The 25,744-nt window shown below is 43.6% G+C and overlaps 1 protein-coding gene across 1 annotated transcript in view; it reads left to right on the forward strand.

The window, feature by feature from the left end:
* The first annotated feature begins 13,715 nt into the window (after positions 1-13,715).
* Positions 13,716-25,744, forward strand: part of farp2 (FERM, RhoGEF and pleckstrin domain protein 2) — a 222,700-nt gene continuing 210,671 nt past the window's right edge. The window contains exons 1-2 of the mRNA XM_063046243.1: positions 13,716-13,786; positions 24,652-24,882. Of these exons, the coding sequence (XP_062902313.1) occupies positions 24,679-24,882 (204 nt within the window). The 5' untranslated portion in view covers positions 13,716-13,786; positions 24,652-24,678. The remainder of the gene's footprint in view (positions 13,787-24,651; positions 24,883-25,744) is intronic.

A 25,744-nucleotide genomic window follows, 5' to 3' on the forward strand; every position in this document is an offset into this window, starting at 1 on the left:
GGGGAGGTTGGTATGGATTCTGATGCACCAGGCAGGGAAATTTGACTCCGAACAATTGATTTATTGATCATTACAGAATGTCTCTCTGGTGCTTCCCGCTCCCTCCCCTCTCCATTTCCCCTTTCCCAATTGTGATTCCCCACTCCCTGCCCCCTCCCACTCCCAGTCCACAGTAGAGACCCATATCAGAATCTGGTTTTTGTGGCAGCAGTACAGTGCAATATATAAAATTACTACAGTACTCCGCAAAAGTATTAGGCAGCCTAGCTGTATAAAAGTGCTTCAGACTTTTGCACAGTACTGTATATGTCACCATGTTTCTTCCACATTTTACCATTATAATTTCTTCGTTCTTTGTAAAACATGATGTAATTTCAGGGTTAATATTTTCCTAGGATCAATATTGGTCTGTTCCTAATGGCCAATTATGACAGTAATCGATTGTGTTAGCAGCCTGGGATTTGTTTTAGTACCTGCTTACATTGAAGGAAACGACAGTCTATATTAGCACAGCTGACTGTTTAGTGGATAGCAATGTTTGTTGACAGAGCTGTGCTTTGTATTTCAACTTCCCTTATTTCTATTGTTAACTTAATTTTTCTCTTTCTGCAGCCGAACATTAAGGATAATTTATTATCACAAAATAACATTCTGTAAATTGTGGAAATGTACCCTAAAGAGTCAATTGTATGATAACAAAAATCATAAATAGTGTATTTCTAAATCAGTGAATACTTGGGCCAGTCACACTTCTGAGCCTGAACTAGCTAACAATATTCTTTTCAGTACATTATCCATGCTCGCACTTTTGAGGAAGTAACTATTGTGGATTCTAGGATGTTTATGTAAATTCACAGAAACCTTTCAACGGTTTCCAAATAAAGTGGCAATTAGGCTCATGGGAATGATGAAAATGTAATGAACTGGCTTGAAGATCATATAAATGATAGAGCCCAACAAACGGATAATAGGTATGGACTTGAATTGAGAGGGTGTGACTTGTTATGACCCACAGTTAACCTTAACCTCCCTATTATTGGAAGCTACTTATTATTAACTTCAGAGTTGAGTGTTGAAGTCCACTGTGCCATGAAGTTTGAAGGTATAATAAGTAGTGCAGATACTAGGATTAAGTTACAGAAATTGATAGTTTAAATCAGTAAACGAAATTATCAGAATCAGAATCACTTTTGCCAATATGTGAAACCTACCAGAATTGATTGTGATTCCGTGCCAAGCATAAAACACAGGACAATTCCATAATAGTCAACACAATAGCAACCAACAATTTACAAGACAAGAGTGCAAAGAGCCATGAGCAACCAACAATTAGCAGTATGGTCATATGCACAAATGTAAATAATCAAATTTAAATAAATGAGAACATATGAACAGATTAAATCATTATTAAGGAGAGCAGGAAAGAACATTTAGTGGCTATCGTGCAGGGACAGTTAGTGTGTTACACCTGAGTGAGTTGTGTTCAGAAGCTGGATAGCTACAGGAACGAAGCTTCAGAGAGGATGTGAAGTCCTGCTGGTGCTGGACTTGTAGCATCTCTTTGATGGGAATGTGGTGAACAGGTAACTGCTAGAGTGGATGGAGTCAGCAGTAATTTTTCCAGCTCTTTTCTTCGCTCTGATGACAAACAGGTCTTTTAATGTCGGTAGCTGACAGACAATAATCCCCTTTGAGTGGGCCACTCACTGCAACCTGGACTTGGAGAGGGAGGAGGTGGACTCAATGATTGCTGAGTGAAAGTTCATCAGTATACGCCCTGCAATGTTAAGCTTCCTTAGCTGGTGTAGAAAGACCGGTCTCTGCTGAGCTTTCGAAGTGATGATCGTAATGTGTTTGCCCCATTCCAAAGTTTTGGTAGTGGTGGTCCTCAGGAATTTGAATGACTCAATCACAGACACAGGCTGATTATTAATTTCCAAGGGGTTGGGAACAGTTAGGGGGTCATCGACTGAAGTCAATCCTCATTTCTACTCTCCTGATAGCATTAAGCTCCAAGTTGCTATGAGCACACCATGCTGTAAGATGGTCTACCTCTCTTTGATAGCAGCTCACATCATTATTAGAGATGAGACCAACATTGTGTCATCCACAAACTTTAGGATTTTAATGGATTTGTCTGTGGAGGTACAGTCATTTGTGGGGTGAAAGAGCACAGCCCAGGGAAGAGGTTGTCCTTATAGACACTGGATCAGGCAAGTAGGAGCCCATCCTTACATACTGCTTCCTTCCTGTCAGGAGGTTCATAATCCACTGACAGATACTGTAGGGTACAGCAAGCTGGATTACCTTGCTGTGGAGCAACTCCGGAATAATAGTGTAGAAAGAGAAGCTAAAATCCACAACCAAGATCCTCGCATTGGTGTTGGGAGAATCCAAATGTTGAAGAGTGTAATGAAGGAACAAGTTAACTGCATCCTCAGCTGAGCGATTTGCTCTATAAGCAAACTAGTAGGTCAAGGAGATGAGCAGTAAAGGACTTAAGGTAGGCCGACATCAGATGTTCAAAGGTATTCATAACTACTTAAGTCAGAATGACTGGTCTATAATCATTAAGTGTAGTGATCTTGTCTTTCCTGGGAACTGATTGTAGCAACAGTCCAGAACCCTGCAAAATTGGAGAGGGGTGTTAAATACCTCGGTTAAGACAGAAGCGAGATAATCTGCACAGTGCCTTAGAGTACCAGGTAAGACACCATCAAGCCCTTTCCTAATGTCCTGTTTCCCAAATATGTCTTCTTGCCTTAAGAGAAAGTATAGGGTGAAATGGGGGAAGGGGCAAGGGTCGGGGGAGTGCTGAAGATGAATAGGGTTGGGGTAGAAGGGGGATAGTGACATTGGAATGACATTGTCTGGATGAATTTCGAAATCGGATCAAGGTCAGCAAAGAATTGATCCAAGTGTTTTATAGTCCGAGAAAAGTACAGCACAGAAAGAGGCCTTTCAGCCCATCTAGTCCATGCTGAATCATTAAACTGCCTGGTCCCATTGACCTGCACCAGGACCAGAGCCCTTCGTACCCCTACCATCCATCAACTTCTTTCAAGCTTTGAAATTGAACTTACATGCATCACTTGTGCTGGTAGCTTATTCCATACTCTCTCAACCATTTGAGTGGAGAACTTTCCCCTCATGTTCCCCTTAAACTTTTCACCTTTCACCCTTAACCTATGACCTCTAGTTGTAGTCCAAAACAGCTACAGTGGAAAAAGCCTGCTTGCATTTATCATATTTATTCCCCTCATAATTTTGTATAACTCTATCAAATCTCCTCTCACATCCTTGTAAATTTTCTCTGTATTCTTTCAATCTTACTTACATTGTTCCTGTAGGTAGGTGACCAAATTTGCACACAGCACTCTAAATTAGACCTCACCAATGTCTTTTACAACTTCAACATAACATCCCATCTTCTGTACTTAATACTTCGATTTATGAAGGCCTATGTGCCAAAAGCTTTCTTTACAATCCTATCCACCTGTGATGTCACTTTCAATGAATTATGAACTTGTATTCCCAAATCCATTTGTTCTACTGCATTCCTCAGTGTTCTATCGTTCACTGTGTAAGACCTATCCTGGTTGGTCCTACTGAAGTGCAAACCTCACCCTTTTCTTCATTAAATTCCATCTGCCATTTTTCAGCCCGTTTTTTCAACAGGTCCAGATCCTGCTGCAAGCCATGATTGTCCACTACACCCCCAATCTTGGTTCACAAATTTGCCAATCCAGTTAACCACATAATCATCCAGATCATTGATATAGATGACAAACCACAATAGACCCAGCACCAATCCCTGTCACTCACCACTAGTTACAGGCCTCTAGTCAGAGAGGCAACCATCTACTACCACTCTCTTGCTTCTCCCACAAAGCCAATGTTTAACCCAATTTACTAGCTCATCTTGAATGCAGTGCAACTGAACCTCCTTGACCAACCTCCCACATGGGTCCTTGCCAAATGCCTTGCTGAAGTCCATGTAGACAACATTCACTATGTCGCCTTCATCAAATTACCTGGTAACTTTCTTGAAAAACTCTATAAGATTGGTTAGACATGACCTACCATGAACGAAGCCATGCTAACTATCCTTAATCAATCCATGTCCATCTAAATACTCATATATCTCGTCCCTTGGAATACCTTCCAATAATTTTTCCACTTCTGTTGTCAGGCTCACTGGCCTATAATTTCCTAATTTATTTTTAGAGCCTTTCTTAAACAGTGGAGCAACACTGGCTATCCTCCAATCCTCTGGAACCTCACCTGTCAATAAGGATGATTTAAATATCTCTGCTAGGGCCCCTGACAATTTCTGCACTTGCCTCCCACAAAGTCTGAGGAAACACCTTGTTAGGGCCTGAGGGTTTATCCACCCTAATATGCCTCAAGACAGCAAACACTTTCTTCTCTGTAATCTGTAGGGTCCATGAAGTTGATGCAGCTTTGCCTCACTTCTATAGACTGTGTGTTTGTCTCCTGAGTAAATACAGATGCAAAACATGATTTAAGCTCTCCCCCATCTGATTTGGCTCCACACATGGATTACCATTCTGATCTTCCTGAGGACCAATTTTGTCCCTTGCAATCCTTTTCCTCCTACCATATCCCTTAGGATTCTCCTTCATCTTGTTTGCTAGAGAAAACTCATGCCTTATTTATCACTCCTGATTTCTTTCTTAGGTGTTTCTTATACTCCATAAGTACCTCATTTGTTCTTACCTTCTATGCACCTCCCATTTTCTCTTAACCAGGGCCTCAAAATCTCTCGGAAACCAAGGTTCCCTAAAACATTTTTCTTTGTCTTTTATTCTGACAAGTACATACAAGTTCTGTACTCACAAAATTTCACTTGTGAAGGCCTCCCACTTACCAAATGCGTCTTTGCCAGAAAATAGCCTGTTCCAATCCACACCTGCCAGATCCTTTCTGATGCCATCAAAATTGGCCTTTCTCCAATTTAGAAACTTAACCCATGGACCAGACCTATCTTTCTGCATATTTATTTTGAAATTAATGGCATTGTGATCACCAGATGCAAAGTGTTCCCCTACACAGACTTCTCCTCTTTTAACTCCTCCTGCTGTGCTGTGTTTAAAACAACAGAACCTCAGAATAGTGAGCTGCCAGTCCTGACCCTACTGCAACCAAGTCTCACTAATGGTTACAATATCATAATTCCGGGTGTTGGTCCATGCCCTGAACTCATCTGTCTTTCCAACGATACTTCCTGCATTGAAATATACACAGCTCAGAACAAGAGTTGCACCATGCTCAACCTTTTGATTTTTGACTTTGTCTGAGGTCTTGACAAAATGTCTCCACAACCTCTCCACTATCTGTTCTGGCATCCTGTTTCCTATCCCCCTGCAACTTTAGTTTAAACCTCACCCCAGGCCCATGTAGCGCTATTAAACTTTTCTGCTAGGATATTGGTCCCTTCCAGTTCAGGTGCAAACTATCCCTTCTGTACAGGTCCCACCTTCTCTGGAAGAGAGCCCAATGATCCAAAAATCTGACACCCTCCCTCCTACACCAACTCCTTTGTCACATGTTAAACAGTTTAATCTTCTAGTGCTTTCCTGGTGTATATGATGAATAAACTCTTCTTGGGCTTTCAGATGGGTACAGGTATCAATTTTAAATGACATTGCGATGCAAACTCTGCCATCTTCATCAGCGATGACGCCTGGGCATGTCTAGTCTGGTGGTATATGTACCTCCTGATTGGTTAGCACTCATCCAATCAGTTTTCTGCTGTCCCTCCTTGTTTACAATCGAATTATATTTGCAATGGCCATTTGATTGACTTTGATGGCACAAAACTACTGTGCCGTGTCAATGGGTTTTGGGATCGCCTGGTGAAGGAAGCTGTTGAAATAAAACTAGAGGGAAATAATTTTAACAAAGATAAAAGTCTCACTTTAAGTAAGAACTGGAACTCAGTTATAAACAAGGTGGGTGAGGGTGGGGGGATCCTACACCCAAATGTAAACCGAGTAATATTGTATATGCTATTCAATGTATATGAGAACGGCACAGATCTGTATTTCGCTGAGACAAAACAACCACTTCACAAACAGATGGCTCAACATAGGAGGGCTAACACCTCAGGTCAAGACTCAGCTGTATATTTACACCCAAAGGACAAGGGACACTCCTTTGATGATAACAATGTGCACATTTTGGACAGGGAGGACGGGTGGTTTGAAAGAAGGGTTAAAGAAACCATCTTTGTCAAACTGGAAAACCCATCCCTGAACAGAGTGGGTGGAGTACAACACCACCTATCAGTTACTTACAATTCAGTTCTCACGTCTCTACCCCAGAGACTCCACAACAGTTCACACCTCCATTCACGCAAAGATTAATGACCCTCCCATTACCTCTATGACTCTTAACGACCCTCATGTGATTGCTATACCTTTAAACAAATCAAGAGAGTTTATAAACCGGAGAACTACCCACCATGGATCAGAACTGAAGAAGCCTCTCGGATGAGTGGTGAAATGTCTTCTAGATGACACAGCAGGTCCAGTTGCCTTGATTTACTACTGCTTGATATGCTTAACACGGCCTGTTAGAAGCTGCAACTGGATGCACTTCTTGTTGGTCATCAGGGACACTGCAGGTCTCCCTGCCTTCCCATATCCCACAAGAGGAGCATTCCACCATTCTGCTTTGCACCTCTACTATTCTGACTGAGCAAATATAAAGAAGGAAACTCAATAAACTGTGGGGAACAAAAACATTCTATCTACAATTCTGTTTTGCCTTTTCTGACTGAAGCCTCACCTCACTGAAGCCCCGCAGAGCTAAAGCCTCAAAATCCCCCCTTAAATCTGACCATTCCAATGATGGCCATTCTGACAACGGCTACTCCGCTTGACCCTGCCTTATTTGAATTTGCTCTTGCCAATCAATCCCAAACAACACACACAAAATGCTGGAGGAACTCAGCAAGCCAGGCAGCGATGATGGAAAAGAGTTAACAGCCAATGTTTTGGGCCATGACCCTTCATCTGGACTGGAAAATAGATGAGAAGTTAGAGTAAGAAGGTGGGGGAGGGGAGGAAGAATTTGAATTTATTTAAATCTTACATCCGTCCCGTAATGTGAGGGAGTAAAAATCTTTGCATTATGACTCCGTCGCAATGTACAGACAAGTGAATTTACAAGTCTAATGGCTTGTAGAAAGAAGCTGCCCTGTAGCCTGTTGGTCCTGGCTTTAATGCTGTGGTACTGTGTGCCAGACGGAAACAGCTGAAACAGTATGGTTGGGGTGACTGGTGTCCCCGATGATCTTCCAGGTCTTCTTTCTGCCCCTGCTGCTGTAAATGTCCTCAATGGAGGGGAGTTCACATCCACAGATGCACTGGGCTGTCTGTACCACTCTCTGCAGTGCACAGCGATCAAGGTTGGTACAGTTCCCATACCAGGCAGTAATACAGCCAGTCAGGATGCTCAATGGTGCCCCTGTAGAAGGTCTTGAGGACTTGGGGGCCCATGCCGAACTTCTTCAGTCGCCTGAGGTGGAAGAGATGCTGTGGTGCTTTCTTTGCCACAAAGCTGGTGTGTACAGTCCAAGTGAGATCATCAGTGATGTGTGTGCCGAGGAACTTGAAACTACTCACCCTCTCAACTGCAGGCCCATTGATGTTGATCGGTGTTGAAGTACGAGGTGGTAGGTGATAGGTGAAATGGGCGGAAGTTGAGGGGTGAAGTAAAGAGCTCGGATGCTGGTAGGTGAAAGAGATAAAGGGCTGGAGAAGGGAAAATCTAGGAGATAGATAGGAGAGTGCAGAAGACCACAGAAGAAAGGGAAAGGGAAGGAGAACCAGAGGGAGGTGATGGGCAGCTAAGGAGATGAGGTGAGAGAGGGGAATGGGAATGGTGAAGGGGGGGGCAATTACTGGAAGTTCAAGAACTTGATATTTATGCCATTGGGTTGGAGGCTACACAGACAGAATATAAGTTTTTGCTCCTCCAACCTGAGTGTGGCCTCATTGGGACGGCAGAGGAGGCCGTGGACTGACGTGTCGGAATGGAAATGGGAAATAGAATTGAAGTGGGAGGTCACCATGAGATCCCACTTTTTCTGTTCTGTGGAGCATAGGTGCCTGACAAAGCGGTCTCCCAATCTATGTCAGGACTCATCCATATAAAGGAGGCTACACAGGAGCACAGGACCCTGTATATGACCCCAAGAGACTCACAGGTGAAGTGTCATCTCACCTGGAAGGACTGTTTGGGGCCCCGAATGGTAATGAGGGAGGAGGTGTAGGGGCAGGTGTAGCATTGTTCTGCTTGAAAGAGGTGGGACCCCGTTGGAGATGGCAGAAGTTGCAGAAAATTGTGTGCTGGATGTGGAGGTTACTGGGGTGGTAGGTGAGGACAAGAGGAACCCTATCCCTGGTGTGGTAACGGGAGGATGGGTTGAAGGCAAACATGCATGAAATGGAAGAGGTGCGGGTGAGGGCAGCATCGATGGTGGAGGAAGGAAAGCACCTTTCTTTGAAGAAGGAGGATACTCTCATTAGTTCTGGAATGAAAAGCTCCATGCTGAGAGCAGATCCAGTGACGTTGGAGGAAATCAGAGAAGGGGTTGGCATTTTTACAAGTGACAGGGTGGGAAGAGGGATAGTCCAGGTAGCTGTGAAGGTTTGTAAAAGATGTCAGCAGATATACTCTCTCCAGATATAGAGACAGAGAGATCGAGAAAGGGGAGGGAGGTGTCAGAAATGGACTAGATAAATTTAAGGGCAGGGTGGAAGTTAGAGGCAAAGTTGAAGAAGTTGACAAGCCCAGCATGCGTGCAGGAAGCAGGACCAATACAGTTGTCAAAGCAGTGTAGGAGAAGTTGGGCAGTGATAGCCGTGCAGGCTTGGAACATAGTCTGTTCCCGAACGCTGATTGGCTGCAGCTCAAAACACCAATCTGGAGTAAGTCACTGCCTTTTCTACTTAATTGATGAACCTGAATGAGCTACATCCGCTCATGCTTCCGATGTCTGATTGACTGCTGCTCAAAATGGTCAATGGTATGAATCATAATAAATGCAGAATGGTAGATCTCCAAAGAGATTTGAAACAGAAAATAAAGAAAATTTCTTCTCATCTACCTGCCTTGCTGTCTTCAGGATTTGTTGACAAAGACTTCACATCACTATCCCTTCCACATTTCAGTATTCTACTTGACAATGATGTCTTTCAAGAGTAACCAGTTGGGTCAGTGGTTGTGTTACTAAAAACATTTGCTGGTGTAAAATGAAGTCCCCATTATTGTCATGGAAGTCCTTATTCTCTCAGTACCTTCACGCCACCCCTAACTCTTGTTCATTAAATGAAAGCATCTGAGTGCTGAAGACCTGTGCTAACTGGCTGAAATGTTTGTGGACATCTTCAACCTCTTCCTTTGGCAGACTGAGGTACTCACCTGCTTCAGGCAGCCTTCAATCATGCTGTTGCCCAAGAAGAGCCTGGTGACTTGCCTCAATAATTGTCTTCCAGCAGCACTTAAATCCACTGTAATGAAGTGCTTTGAGAGGTTGGTCATGAATGTCAACTCCTGCCTGAGGAGTGAACTGGATCTGCTCTAATTTACTGAACGTCACAATGGATCAACAGCAGATGTCATTTTATTGGCCCTTCACTCAGCCCTGAAACTTCTGGACAGTGAAGGTGCATACATCATGATGCTCTTCATTGACTACAGCTCAGCATTCAACACTATCATCACCTCAATACTCATCACTATGTTCCAAGGCCTGGGATTCAATACCTTCCTGTGCAACCGCATCCTCAATTTCCTCATGTGCAAATGCCAGGAAATATAGATTGGCAACAACTTCTCCCCTCCAAAATCATCGTCTGCATGGGTGCACCAAAGGTGATGTGCTTAGCCCCCTGCTCTGATCACTTTATAGCTATGACTGTGAGGCTAATATAGCTCCAATGCCGTATTTAAGTTTGCTGATGACAGCACCGTTGTTGGCTGAATCAAAGGCAGCGATGAATCAGCATATAGGAGGGAGATTGAAAATCTGGTTGAGTGGCACCACAACAACAACCTCTCTCTCAATGTCAAAGACTGATTATCAACTACAGGAGGAAAAAGCCAGAAGTTCACCAGCCAGTCATCATTAGGGAATTGGAGGTGAAGAGGGTCAGTAACTTTAAATTCCTTGGCATGTTCATATCAGATAATCTGTTCTGGGACCAGCATGTAAGTGCCATCACAAAGTTGGGATGGCAACACCTTTACTTTCTTAAAAGTTTGCATAGATTTGGCATGTCACCAAAATCTTTGACAGACTTCTATAGATGCACAGTGGAGGGTATCTATATTGGTTACATCGTGGAAACACCAATAGTAAGTTCTACAGAAAATGGTGGATATATCCCTCCCAGCCACAGGCAAAACCCTCCCCACCACTGAGCATGTTTATATCGAGCACTGCCACAAGAAGGCAGCATCCATCATCTAGGATCCCCATCATCCAGGTTATACCCTCTTATCACTACTGTGATTGAGCTGGAGGTACAGCAGCCTAGGGTCCCACAACACCAGGATCAGTGACAGTTATTATTCTCCAACCATTAAGCTCGTAAACCAGCGTGGATAACTTCACTCGGAATAACTCTGAACTGATTCCACAAACTACAGGCTCACTTTCAAGGACTTTACAACTCATGTTCTCAATACTATTTGTTTATTATTTGCACAGTTCTTTTGCATTGGATGTTTGTCACTCTCTGTTCAGATCAAAAGACACAGGAGCATAATTAGGCCATTCAGCACATCAAGTCTGCTCTGCCATTCCATCTTAGCTGATTTATTCTCCCTCTCAACCCCATTCTCCTGCCTTCTCTCTGTAACTTTTAATGCACTGACTAGCCAGCCTAACAACCTCTGCTTTACATATACTCAATAACTTGGCCTCCGCAGCCACCCGTGGCAATGAATTCCATAGTTCACCACCCTCTGACTAAAGAAATTCCTCTTCATTTCTCTGTTCTAAAGGGTGATCTCTCTATTCTGAGGCTGTGCCCACGAGTCCTAGGCTCGGTAACCATCAGAAACATCCTCTCCATATTCATTCCATCTAGGCCTTTCAATATTCGATAGATTTCAATGAGATCCCACATCATTCTTCCAAACTCCAGCAAGATAGTTCCAGACCATCAAACGCTCTTCATACATGAACACATTCACTCTCAGAATCATTCTCGTGATTCTCCTCTAGACCCTCTCCAATGCCAGCACATCTTTTCTCAGATAAGCAGCCCACAATATTCCAAGCACAGTCCGTTAAAGCCTCAGTATTGCTCTTATATTCTAGGCTTGTGAAATGAATGCTAACATTGCATTTGCCTTCCTGACCACTGACTCAACTTGCAAGTTAATCTTTAGGGAATCCTGCACAATGAATCCCAAGTCCCTTTGCACCTCCAATTTTTGAATTTTCTTCCCACTTAGAAAATAGTATACACCTTTATTCCTTCTACCAAAGTGCATGACCATATACTTCCCTGCACTATATTCTATCTGCCACTTCTTTGCTTAATCTCCCAATCTGTCTAAGTCCTTCTGCAGACTCCCTGTTTCCTCAGCACTACCTACCTCTCCACCTATCTTTGTATTTCTGCAAACCTGGCCGCAAAGCTATCAATTCCATCATCCAAAATCATTGACATATAATGTGGAAAGAAGCAGTCCCAATACCGACCCCTGCAGAATACCAGCAGACACAGGTAGCCTACAAGAAAAGGCCCCTTTATTCCCACTCTGCCAGTCAGCCAATCTTCTATCAATACTAGTATCTTTCCTATAGTAGGAAGTATATTGTAGCATACACTCAATGGCCACTAAGGTGTAGATTGCTACACTTGCTTGTTAATGCAAATAACTAATCAGCCACCACGAGCAATATCTCTAGGAAGAGGTACAGTCGATGTCTCCGCCCGAAACGTCGACTGTACCTCTTCCTAGAGATGCTGCCTGGCCTGCTGCGTTCACCAGCAACTTTGATGTGTGTTGCTTAACTAATCAACCAATCATGTGGCTGCAACTTAATGCATGAGAGCAATCAGATATGGCCATGAGGTTCAGTTGTTGTTCAGCCCGAACATCAGAATGGGGAAGAAATGCGATTTAAATAATTTAGACCGTGTGGTGATTTGGGTATCTCAGAAACTGTTGATCTCCTGGCATGTTCATGCGCAACAGTCTCTAGAGCAGGGGTTCTCAACCTGTGGTCCATGGACCCTTCTGCTGTGCTAAGGGTCCAGAGTTCAAATAAGCAGGGACCCCTGCTGTAGTTTACAGGGAATGGTGGTGGTAGTGGGGGAATCGAAAAAAAACATTCAGTGTGCTGCAGTTCCATGGGCGAGAACAGCTTCTTAATGAGAGAAGTCACATGGGTACTTCAATAATAAATTTACTTTGACTTTGAGACGCTGCTATAAACAGGAGAAACATTTATTTGCCTACTTTTCCACAGGGGACTCTCTTGTCTCCCCTTCTCTTCACCATTTACACCTCGGACTTCAACTACTGCACAGAGTCTTGTCATCTTCAGAAGTTTTCTGATGGCTCTGCCATAGTTGGATGCATCAGCAAGGGAGATGAGGCTGAGTACAGGGCTACGGTAGGAAACCTTGTCACATGGTGTGAGCAGAATTATCTGCAGCTTAATATGAAAAAGACTAAGGAGCTGGTGGTAGACTTGAGGAGAGCTAAGGCACTAGTAACCCCTGTTTCCATCCAGGGGGTCAGTGTGGACATGGTGGAGGATTACAAATACCTAGGGATACGAATTGACGATAAACTGGACTGGTCAACGAACACTGAGGCTGTCTACAAGAAGGGTCAGAGCCGTCTCTATTTCCTGAGGAGACTGAGGTCCTTTAACATCTGTCGGACGACGATGCTGAGGATGTTCTGCGAGTCTGTGGTGGCCAGTGCTATCATGTTTGCTGTTGTGTGCTGGGGCAGCAGGCTGAGGGTAGCAGACACCAACAGAATCAACAAACTCATTTGTAAGGCCAGTGATGTTGTGGGGATGGAACTGGACTCTCTGACGGTGCTGTCTGAATTGCACGCCATCTTGGACAATGTCTCCCATCCACTACATAATGTACTGGGTGGGCACAGGAGTACATTCCACCAAACTTTACAACTCCTCCCTTGGAGGGTCAGACACCCTGAGCCAATAGGCTGGTCCTGGACTTACTTCCTGGCATAATTTACATATTACTATTTAATTATTTATGGTTTTATTACTATTTCATTATTTATGGTGCAACTGTAACGAAAACCAATTTCCCCCGGGATCAATAAAGTATGACTATGACTATTAACGATTTTATGAGATCCTGTTGTCTGCATTAAGAACTTTGACAGCTTCTCCCTCCGACTTGTACCCATCTGTGAGTTGAGTTAACCAGTGCTGAATTAACCTAGTTGTAGGTAAGCCTATTACCAAGGTACCCCCAAAATCGTTTCGCGAGGCCCCTCACTCAGCTCGATCCCTAATTCATTTAGCCCAATAAAGTACGGGGAGCAGATTCACTGACCAATAAGACATGTCTGCGAAAACTATAGCCAGTCAGACAGGGAATGCCGCCTTCGGTTCTGGCCAATCCGTTTTCCGGCTGCTTTAGGCAGGGTTTCCATTGGACATATCGCTCCTTCAATGAGCAGACGGTGCAGCTGGCGAGGAAGATGGCGGCGGGGTGTGGGGAGCGGAGCTCCGTTGAAGTGTGAGGTGAGCACGGTGGTGGAGGGGATCGGGCGCGGCTCAGACCTGACCGAGATTATCGCGGACCCATGGGCCCCGCTCCGGATCCCGAGGCTGGGGTGGTGTTGCGACGGGACGTGGAGAAGACTGTTGGAGACGTACCTTTAGGTTCTGCAATCACAATCTCCTTGTTCTCTTCTGTTTAAAATGCATTAACTATGATTAAAAGTCTTTTATATAGCTGTCGTTCCTGTTAAATGGGCATTGGCCTGAAATATTAACACACTGACGCTGTCTGTGGATCGTGTGTGGGCGTTTAGGCTTAACTTTAATTTGGTACGGTCGACGGCAGTTTCCAGTGTTTAATGTTCTGTAGTCACCATTCCTGTATTGAATATTTTTGGGATGTGGCGTGATCCGCGTCCATTTAGTCCTTTCACGTTCATGTGTAAATGCTCTTAACATCATCTGATCAGGAGGCTACTGACGACAAAACCGTTTTAGTCTTCACTTTTAACACATTGACCAGTCCAAATAACTATTAGTAGAGAAGTATTTACACGGGGGGATCGATGGATAGTATCTGTATCGTTGTTAAATATCCAGAGGATTATAAGGCTAGCAGGAAGGAGCTGAAGAATGAAATTATGAGAGCCAGAAGGGGCCATGAGAAGGCTTTGCCGGACAGGACTGAGGAAAACCCCAAGGCATTCTACAAGTATGTGAAGAGCAAGAGGATAAGACGTCAGAGAATAGGATCAATCAAGTGTGAGGGTAGAAAAGTGTCTATGGAATTGGAGGAGATAGCAGAGATACTTAATGAGTACTTTGCTTCAGTATTCACTATGGAAAAGGATCTTGGCGATGTCATGTCATCTGAGAGAGTGGTAGCTGTGTGGAACGAGCTTCCAGTAGAAGTGGTTGAGGCAGGTTTGATGTTGTCGTTTAAAGTTAAATTGGATAGATATATGGACAGGAAAGGAATGGAGGGTTATGGGCTGAGTGCAGGTCAGTGGGACTAGGTGAGAGTAAGAGTTTGGCACGGACTAGGAGGGCTGAGATGGCCCGTTTCCGTGCTGTAATTGTTATATGGTTATATGATTATAGGGATGGCTTACAGCGGACTGAAAAGCTTGAGCATGTAGATATTAAAGAAGAGGATGTGCTGGAGTTTTTAGAAAGCATCAAGCCAGATAAGTCACCGGGACCTGACGAGATGTACCCCAGGCTACTGTGGGAGGCGAGGGAGGAGGTTGCTGAACCTCTGGCAATGATCTTTGCATCATCAAGAGAGGCAGGATTTATGAACATTTGGAGAGGCATAATATGATTAGGAATAGTCAGCAAGGGTTTGTCAAAGGCAGGTCGTGCCTTACGAGCCTGATTGAATTTTTTGAAGATGTGACTAAACACATTGATGAAGGTAGAGCAGTAGATGTAGTGTATATGGATTTCAGCAAGGCATTTAATAAGGTACCCCATGCAAGGCTTATTGAGAAGGTAAGGAGGCATGGGATCCAAGGGGACGTTGGTTCGTGGATCCAGAACTGGCTTGCCCACAGAAGGCAAAGAGTGGTTGTAGTCGGGTCATATTCTGCATGGAGGTCAGTGACCAGTGGTGTGCCTCAGGGATCTGTTCTGGGACCCCTACTCTTCATGATTTTTATAAATGATCTGGATGAGGAAGTGGAGAGATGGATTAGTAAATTTGCTGATGACATGAAGGTTGGGGGTGTTGTGGATAGTGTGGAGGGCTGTCAGAGGTTACAGTGGGACATCCATAGGATACAAAATCAATCATCAATCGTGGGATTGAGTTTAAGAGCCGAGAGGTAATGTTACAGCTATATAGGACCCTGGTCAGACTCCACTTGGATACTGTGCTCAGTTCTGGTCACCTCACTACAGGAAGGAAGTGGAAACCATAGAAAGGGTGTGGAGGAGATTTACAAGGGTGTTGCCTGGATTGGGGAGCATGCCTTATGAGAATAGGTTAAGTGAACTTGGCCTTTTCTCCTTGGAGTGATGGAGGATGAGAGGTGACCTGATAGAGGTGTATAAGATGATGCGAGGCATTGATCGTGTGGATAGTCAGAGGCTTTTTCCCAGAGTTGAAATGGCTAGCACGAGAGGGCACAGTTTTAAGGTGCTTGAGAGTAGGTACAGAGGAGATGTCAGGGGTAAGTTTTTTACACAGAGAGTGGTGAGTGTGTGGAATGGGCTGCCAGTGATGTAGTGGAGGCGGATACGGTAGGGTCTTTTAAGAGGCTCCTGGACAGGGACACGAAGCTTAGAGGGCTATGGGTAACCCTAGGTAATTCCTAAGGTAAGGACATGTTCAGCACAGCTTTGTGGGCTGAAGGGCCTGTATTGTGCTGTAGGTTTTCTATGTTTCTATGTGACACCTTTGTTAAGTATGTTAAATCGGTGCAAGTTGTTGGTATCTTTAACACATTGGTATTAGCAGCATTTGAAAGGATCATTGAAATCTTAAATGTTTTATGTAGTATATGTAATAATTTAGTTTTGTTCCATGTTTTCCAGCTCATGGTGAGAGAAATTCTTTTGTACTTTATATAATTTGGAATTGGTTTTTGTTCTATCTGGAGCTGTTACTGTTTGAGCAAAGGTGCTGTAGTAAAAATTTAATTTGTAGTGACTGAACAGAACTCAGAGTAAGAGGAAGTTTGAGGTTGAATGTTTTCCTTTGAAGTGTGAGCTGGCTTATTATGTACTGTAATGGGAGATGTATGCATTCGTTGTCATGACAGCTTACTTCTGTCAGATCTTCAATGTTATCTTAGCATGAATACAGAATTGTGTTGAATGATTCCCGCAAAGGCTACATTTAATGAATGTAAACTGTAAAGCCAGTTTGAAAGGTGAGTTCGCAAACATGAGAAATTCTGCAGATGCTGGAAGTTCAAGCAACACACATCAAAAGTTGCTGGTGAATGCAGCAGGTCAGGCAGCATCTCTAGGAAGACTGTACCTCTTCCTAGAGATGCTGCCTGACCTGCTGCGTTCACCAGCAACTTTGAAAGGTGAGTTACTAGATGAGATAGTAGATCTAATTTTGTATATAGCTATAAGTCACTCCAGGACATTGTTATATTAACATTTGAGAGGTAACAAACATAGAGTGCATCTCTCATGCCTCACTGACCAGGACATGATCCTGACCTCTGGAATTTGCACATCCACCTGGTGCTCCAGTTTCTTCCCAGATCTGAAGGACATGTTAGTTGGTAGATTAATTAGCCACTACAGTTTGCCCTAGTGAGTAGGTGTATGATAGAATCTGGGGATAGATGATGGGAATGTAGGGATAATAAGGGAGTGTCAAGTTTTCAGATTGGGTTAGTATAAAATTGACACTGTAAATGGATGATACCTGTGGACATCCTGGTCCAAAGCTCTTTCCTTACTGTTTGTCTCTCTGACACTGTATTGTCAGCAAACACACTATGAACTAAAATTGAGGACAGTAAAACAGTGGGGAGAGGGGTGGTAGTGGGGGAGAGAAGGAACCAGATACTTGAGAGTTGCAGTTGAAACATTGCATGTATTCAGCAGGTCAGGCAGCATCTGTTGGGAGAGAAATGTACAATTTATGATCTTTCATTGAAATTTTAATGAAAGTGAGTCTTCAATATGAAATTTTAATTCTGTGATTCTTACTCCATCAATGCTGCCTGATCTTACTGTTTACAGCATATTAAGAGTACTACTGTTTTGGATATGCTTCAGAGGTAGGATTATGGATTTTTGTGGAGCTTAGTCTAGTAGGAAGAATTAGGGTTAAAGTATTTTGTTGTGAATATGGTGGGAAAGAGTGGGCACAGAGCAGTAATTAAGTGGGAGCACTGGTGATGCTTAATTTTAAGTCTGTTTAAGCCAGAAGGTCAAAGCAGCACTAGCACTGGTATTGACGCAAAGTTCAATCCTTGTCCTAATCAGAATCAATACAGTTAGATCGAAACAAAATCCAGGTTTGGGTAGATAAATGGCACATGAAATTTAATGTAAGTAAGTGTAAAATATTACATATAGGATGTAGAAATATTAGATATAAATATACAAGGATCTTGAGTTAGAAAGTACACTACATGAGAAAGATTTGGGTGTCCTGGTAGACTCCTCACTATCAACATCTAGACAATGCACATAAGCGATTAGGAAGGCTAACAGAATGTTGGGTATATAATCCACTCAGTGGAGTTCAAGTCTAGAGATGTTCTCCTTAAGCTGTATAATGCGCTTGTGAGGCCACTGTGTACAATTTTGGTTATGTATTTTGTGACACATGTGAAAGCGCTGGAGGGAGTTCAAAGAAGGACGACGAGACTCATTCCAGGTCTGCAGCATAAGAGCTATGAAGAAAGATTGAAGTAATTAAATCTTCTTCGCCTGAATAGACGTAGAATGAGAGGAGACATGATAGAAGAAGTGTTCAAAATCATTAAGGGTATAAGTAAAGTGGATGCCAGCTGCTACTTCAAAATTAATCCATCAAGGAGGACACGGGTGGAGACTGGTTCAAGGGAGATTTCAGACTAACATCAGGAAGCATTTCTCTGCACAGTCAGTTGTGTAGTTGAGAGTAGTACCTTCGAGACTTTCTCATCTAAACTCAACAGTTATTTCAACACAAACAACAGGAATTCTGCAGATGCTGGAAATTCAAGCAACACACATCAAAGTTGCTGGTAAACGCAGCAGGCCAGGCAGCATCTATAGGAAGAGGCGCAGTCGACGTTTCAGGCCGAGACCCTTCGTCAGGACTGGAGAAAAAAAGATGAGCAGATTTAAAAGGTGGGGGAGGGGAAGAGAGAAATACAAGTGATAGGTGAAACTGGGAGGGATGAAGTAAAGACCTGGAAAGTTGATTGGTACAGGGCTGGGGAAGGGGTAGTCTATTAGGAGATGACAGAAGGCAGTGGAAGAAAGAAAAAGGGGAGGAGCACCAGAGGGAGGGGATAGGCAGGCAAGGAGATGAGGTAAGAGGGAAAAGGATGGGGAATGGTGGAGGGTGGCATTACTGGAAGTTCATGAAATGGATGTTCATACCATCAGGTTAGAGACTGCTCAGACACAATATAAGGTGCTGTTTTCCAACCGGAGTGTGGCCTGATTGCGATTCTGGAATTAACAGAAAGGAAGGGTCTCCAACTCCAGCTCTGACTCCAGCCTTGACCTCCAGTCTGGGTTTTCACACGTGGCTGCTGGAACTCCCGCCTGCCCTTCCCCCCCGTCCACCACTCTGCAATCTCGCGTCTCTCAGGTCCCACTGCTAGCTGTTGGGCCCTCAGAGACTCCATCTTCCTCTCATCCCACCATCACCCCAAACCTCCCTTCTCTTTAGACACTACCAACCCCCTCCCCCCACCAATCCCAGCTCTTGTCCATGCCAGGTTTTCACCATTCCCTCTGACTTTACCCTCTCTGAGACAGAATTTTCTGTCCTCACTAAGGGTCTCACCTTTGTCCCCCTGTGCCCACACCTCAGTGAGTTCCAGGCTGGCCACATTACTGAGCTTTTTTTCCACTGCCTCTGTCTCCGAGCCTACTTCTTTGGCAGGGACTCTCCACCCCACAGCGATGACCCCTTCTGCCATCTTCAACCTCCTCCTCTTTCCGGACATTTTGCCCTGGTCTTCTGCCTGCTCTGGACCAACTGCTGTCGAGACAGAACCGTCTCAACTTCAACAATTCTTGCTCCAATTTCAATCTAACCCCTTCCGAGTGCTCTGCACTTCACTCCTCCCACACTAATTGAAACCTCACCATCAAACCCGCAGATAAAGGAGGTGCTGTAGTAGTCTGGTGGACTGACTTCTACTTTGCTGAGGCCCAGGGCAGGGCCACTCTCAGACACCGCCTCTTACTTGTCCCTCGAACAGGATCCCCCTAAGGAGAACCAGGCCATCATCTCCCACACCACCACTGACCTTATTAGCTCTGGGGATCTCCCATCCACTGCCACCACCTTATAGTTCCTGCACTTTACATCTCGCGTTTCTACCTCCTACCCAAGATCCACAATCCTGCTTGTCCAGGTAGACCCATTGTTCTAGCTTGTTCCTGCCCCACCAAATTCATATCTGCATACTTTGACTCTGTTTTATTCACACTGGTCTCCAATTCAGTCCCTCCCCACCTACAATCATGACACATCACATGCTTTGGGTCTTTTCCAGGATTTCAGGTTCCCTGGCCTCCATGATCTTATTTTACTTTACATCCCCATCCCTCACCAGGAAAGCCTCAAAGCTCTCTGTTTCTTTCTGGACACCACACCCAACCAGTTCCCCTCCACCACTGCTCTCCTCCATCTGGTGGAACTTGTTCTCACTCTCAATAATCTCTCCTTCAGCTCCTCCCACTTCCTTCAAACAAAAGGTGTAGCAGTGGGCAGTTGCATGGGTCCTTGCTATGCCTGCCTTTTTGTCGGCTGCGTGGAGCAGTCTGTGTTCCAAGCCTACACTGGGGTCGGTTTCCCACTTTCCCTATGCTACACCGACTGCATTGGTGCTGCTTCCTGTGCCGAGCTCGTCAACTTCATTAATTTTGCCTCCAACTTCCACCCTGCCCTCAAATTTACCAGGTCCATTTCTGACACCTTCCTCCCCTTTCTCGATCTCACTGTCTCTATCTCTGGAGACAGCTTATTTTCTGATGTCTATTATAAACCCACGGACTCTCATAACTACCTGGACTCTACCTTTTCCCATCCTGTTACTTGTAAAAACATCATGCCCTTCCCTGAATTGCTCCATCTCTGCCACAATCTGCTCTTAGGATGAGGCATTCTAGAAGGAAGGAGATGTCCTCCTTTTTCAAAGAAAGGGGCTTCGCTTCCTTCATCATCAACGCTGCCCTCAACTGCATCTCTTTCATTTCATGCACGTCTGCTCTTGCCCCATCCTCCTGCCACCCTACCAGGGATAGGGTTCCTCTTGTCTTCTCACCAGCCTCTGTGTTCAGCACATAATTCTCCGGAACTTCTGCCATCTCCAACAGGATCCCACCACCAAGCACATCTTTCCCTCCACCCCCCCCCCCGACTTCCTTCTTTCTGCAGGGATTCCTCCCTGTGTAAATCCCTTGTCCATTCATCCCTCCCTATTGATCTCCCTCCTGGCACTTTTCCTCGCAAGCAGAACAAGTGCTACACCTGCCCCTACACCACCTCCCTCACTACCATTCAGGGCTCAAAGCAGTCCTTCCAGGTGAGGCCTGGAAAAAAACTCACCTGCGAGTTTATTGGGGTCATATGTGTTTGGTGCTTCCAGTGTGGCCTCCTGTATATCGGTGAGACCTGACGTAGATTGGGAGACTTTTGCCAGAGGAAGTGGGATCTCCCAGTGGCGACCTATTTTATTTCTACTTCCCATTCCCATCCCAATATGTCAATCCATGCCTCTACTGTCGTGATGAGGCGACACTCAGGTTGGAGGAACAACACCTTATATTCCTTCTGGGTAGCCTCCAACCTGATGGCGCAAACATCGATTTCTTGAACTTCTAGTAGTGCCCCTCCCCCCACCATATCCCTTTCTCACTTTATCTCCTTGCCTGTCCATCGCTTCCCTCTGATGTTCCTCCCCCCTTTTCTTTCTTCCATGGACTTCTGTCCTCTCCTATTGGACTCCCCCTGCTCCAGCCCTGTATCTCTTCCATCAATCAACTTCTCAGCTCTTTACTTCACCCCTTCCCCTCCTGGTTTCACCTATCACCTTGTGTGTTTCTCTCTCCCCTCCCCCACCTTTTAAATCTACTCATCCTTTTTTTCTCCAGTCCTTCTGAGGGGTCTCAGCCTGAAACGTCGACTGTACTTTTATCATACGTGGAGGAACATGAGTTCCTCCAGTTTGTGTGTGTGTTGCTTGGATTTCCAGCATCAGCAGATTTTCTCTTGTATGTTGTTAAATGACATTGGAAGCAGTCAGCGTTGATGGAAGCTTGAAATGATGGAGAATTTTAATTGTTTGAGTTTGCAAATTGGGGTTAGTGTGGCATTTTACACTTTGAACCTCCAAAGAATAGAGTAACTTGTAAATGGTAAAGTTAGATGTGTGGTTCATGCAGAATTGTGGACGTGTATGCTTCTTTGCTTATATCTTTGTATAATTCTATTCTGTTAAAATGTCAAGAACAAGTACAAAATATAATTGGAATGGGTAATGGAATGTTGGCCTTTTATGTCCAGCATAGATGAGCATAGAAGTTATACAAAGCTCTGACTAGACTACACATTATTGAATACTGTTAGCACTTTTGGCACTATACCATAGGTGGCATATATTAACCTTTTGTTCGAGATGTTCTAGAATGAAAGATTGATCAAAAACATTAAATTGAAATTATGCAAACCAAGGATGTAATAGTGGAATTTAAAGTATTAGGGTTAATAAGAGGGCTCCAAATTAGTACCAATTGAACACTAAAGCACAAAGATCTCACAAATCAGAATGTAACTCACAAGGAAAAAAAATCTCATTACAAGAGTGAATATTGCAAATTCATTTTAAGAAGTCGGTGTCACGTGCATTAGTGGCAGAGTCAGTTAAAGTTTCTAAGATGTTTTGGAGAATTGGAGAAATGCTAGGGTAGGTTTCTGTTTTCTGGGTAGGGTTAAAATAAAAATTAGTGCTTGGGTTAGTGTGAATGAAATTACGTGCAAAAGTTTGGAAAGATCTGTTAGCCGCAAATGCGGAGCCAGTTGTGATGGGTTTGTGATAACTAATACTTGCTGGGGTGTGAGAAATCACCCTTGAGTAGTGGATACGTTCAAAGGACAGCCCTGTTCCTGTGCCTTTATTATCCTACCCAGTTGCCTTGGTGATGCTGGGTAGAGCACGGGCGTAAATTTTGTAAGTGTTGAAATAAATCACTAATTAAGATTTAAATTCAGGTCACAAATGTGAAAGTAGACAGGTTTTATAAATCAAAAAATGAGGTAGCAAACTCATTTGCACAATCATCAGAATCTGAAAACCACCAGAGTTCAACCTGATGTGGTTAGAGATACCAGGAAATACGGCTCACTTTTAAATTTGATGGCACAGGGTAATTTGTTTGTGTCAAGATGGCATTTAGTTAAAATATTTTCCCAAACTCGAGCCAGTTTGATTGAATATTTTTAGATTGTTGAAGTAGGCATGTTTAATGTTATTTTTACAAGATATAAAATCTATCAAGACACTCATAATCCCTAAGAAACTTGTTTGAGAACTCAAATAACTGACTCTTAAGTGATACAACTAGCAGCTTGTAGAGTCAGTACTCCAGCGCGAAAATGGGCTTTACTGCGAGGAAATGCATTTCTTCAGAAAACATGCAGGATTCTTTCGTTCCCCCCCCCGCATCCCTCCCCACTGATCTCCCTCCTGGCACTTATCCTTGTAAGCAGAACAAGTGCTAAACATGCCCTTACGCTTCCTCCCTTACCACCTTTCAGGGCCCCAGACAGTCCTTCCAGGTGAGGCAACACTTCACCTGTGAGTCGGCTGGGGTGATATACTGCGTCCGGTGCTCCCGATGTGGCCTTCTATATATTGGCGAGACCCGACGCAGACTGGGAGATCGTTTTGCTGAACACCTACGCTCTGTCCGCCAGAGAAAGCAGGATCTCCCAGTGGCCAGACATTTTAATTCCACATCCCATTCCCATTCTGATATGTCTATCCACAGCCTCCTGTACTGTAAAGATGAAGCCACATTCAAGTTGGAGGAACAACACCTTATATTCTGTCTGGGTAGCCTCCAACCTGATGGCACGAACATTGACTTCTCTAACTTCCGTTAATGCCTCACCTCCCCCTCGTACCCCATCCGTTATTTATTTATATACACACATCATTCTTTCTCTCTCTCTTTCTCTCCTTTTTCTCCCTCTGTCCCTTTGACTGTACCCCTTGCCCATCCTCTGGGTTTTTTCCCCCTCTCCCTTTTCCTTCTCCCCGGACCTCCTGTCCGATGATCCTCTCATATCCCTTTTGCCAATCAGCTTTCCAGCTCTTGGCTCCATCCCTCCCACTCCTGTCTTCTCCTATCATTTTGAATCTCCCCCTCCCCCCCTCCCACTTTCAAATCCCTTACTCACTCTTCCTTCAGTTAGTCCTGATGAAGGGTCTCGGCCCGAAACGTCGACTGTACCTCTTCCTAGAGATGCTGCCTGGCCTGCTGCATTCACCAGCAACTTTGATGTGTGTTGCAGGATTCTTTTCCCTTTGCTCTTCTCTGGATGTATCTCTAAGTCTTCAGGTTCATTTATTCACAATGGCCAAAGTGTTTCAAAAATGCTCAGTTACCTGAAACTGTTGTTTATTTTTCTAGTTACTGATGTTAAACAACTCAAGTGACATTGATCTCTGTACTAAAATACTTAGTGTTGAATAGTAATTTTTTAAAGGATTGCTACTATGTATTTGAAATTTTTAGCCTGGTGAATACTAACTCTTAAGCTAATTAACTTTTGTTAATGGAAGTTTCTGACTAATGAAATAAACTGCAAAACCCAACCTTCATTTTCATTCACTTTACAAGTAGCCTTTAATTTAGTGGGCAGCTGTTGAAAAGCAGTTCACAAAATTGCTGTTGGCAACATGTGAAAAACAAACAGCTGAAAGTTATTGGACTCTCTTTACAAATATCCCTGTGCTTCAGAATCAGTTATAATCAAAGTTTAAATGGAGAAAATCTTATGTGGGTCATTAATAATTTGCTGCATATTTTAAACAATATTTTTGTATACTTCCCTAAAACTACTGTAATTTCAGGAAAAAAAAATCGAGAAAATTTTTGGATTATTTTAAAGGTTTGGGAATACCAAGGTATTTTTGCTTAGTAAAAATGCAGTTATAAATTTGATGGTTTCCTTTTCCTAGACTAAATGTGCTGTCTGAAGGTGTGGGATGGAGGAGATGGAAGGAACATACCGTGTTTTACAGACTCCTGGAGCTCGACTTGGAACAGTGACAAATGCAGCAGTTAGTACTCTGGAGCCAGGGCAGAGCCTCTCGATCGGCACCACATCATCCTCTAGTAAACCACGTGGCAGAGGGATGCAGCTCACGGTTCAGTTGTTGGATGATGTGCAAGAACAGTTTGAAGTAGAGGTGAGGTAATTTTTAGTTCCCTACAAAGTTTGCAATTTAGCTATTTAAAAAAAAACAAACTATTGTCTATTGAGCATAAGATCTATTGATAGGCAGTCAAGTTTCCACCTGTGTGTTTTCTGTTCTTGGTTAGATATTGTGATTTCTAGGAGGTTCTGATGTGGCACCAAAACATTTTGGAGCTAAGTTGCTAGTTCCTCCCAGATCCGTTACACTGCCCAGACTTACCACAAACTATTCATTGACTATTCAGGGTATTGCTTTGAGTTGGCACGTTGTATCACTGTTGTTGATTCAGTGCTTACGCTCTTATGTGAAGATAAGGGAAAAGAAGTGGTAGGGTTTTTTTTGTTTTTGTTTAGTGTTCTTTGTGAGTGCATCGCTTGTGAAGAAGTTTAATTAAGCAGTATAAACTTAGTAATTTTTTGTACTAAGAGTAATGATATACCAAAGGCTTGAGATTTCACTAAGTTAGTTGAGTGAACAGTAGTTTGGATAAAGTTGAAGGTTTCCTAGAGTTGATCTGATATTTTAATGGGTTGTTATATACAAAATGTAAAAGTTGTGGGCTGGGATTTGAACTACAAAATTTCCAGCAAATTCAGATTTAAAATACTTGTATGATTTGAGGGTTAGCGACAAGGTAACTACAGATGTTCAACTATATTGTCATTGGCATGCATACCCAGAGTATAATTGCCATGAAAATTAGCTTTTGCAGCAGCAGCACACACGGTACATTACAAACATGATAAGAAATTGGCATGTCATTGGCATTTTATGCTGAGGTGTTAGCAGCCTACTTCTACCCATAATGTTTTGATGTAACGTGAGAATATCTGCACTGTTTTGTTTGCTGTTG

This window comes from Mobula hypostoma, chromosome 4 (genome assembly GCF_963921235.1).
Source record: "Mobula hypostoma chromosome 4, sMobHyp1.1, whole genome shotgun sequence".
Classification (NCBI taxonomy): domain Eukaryota; kingdom Metazoa; phylum Chordata; class Chondrichthyes; order Myliobatiformes; family Myliobatidae; genus Mobula; species Mobula hypostoma.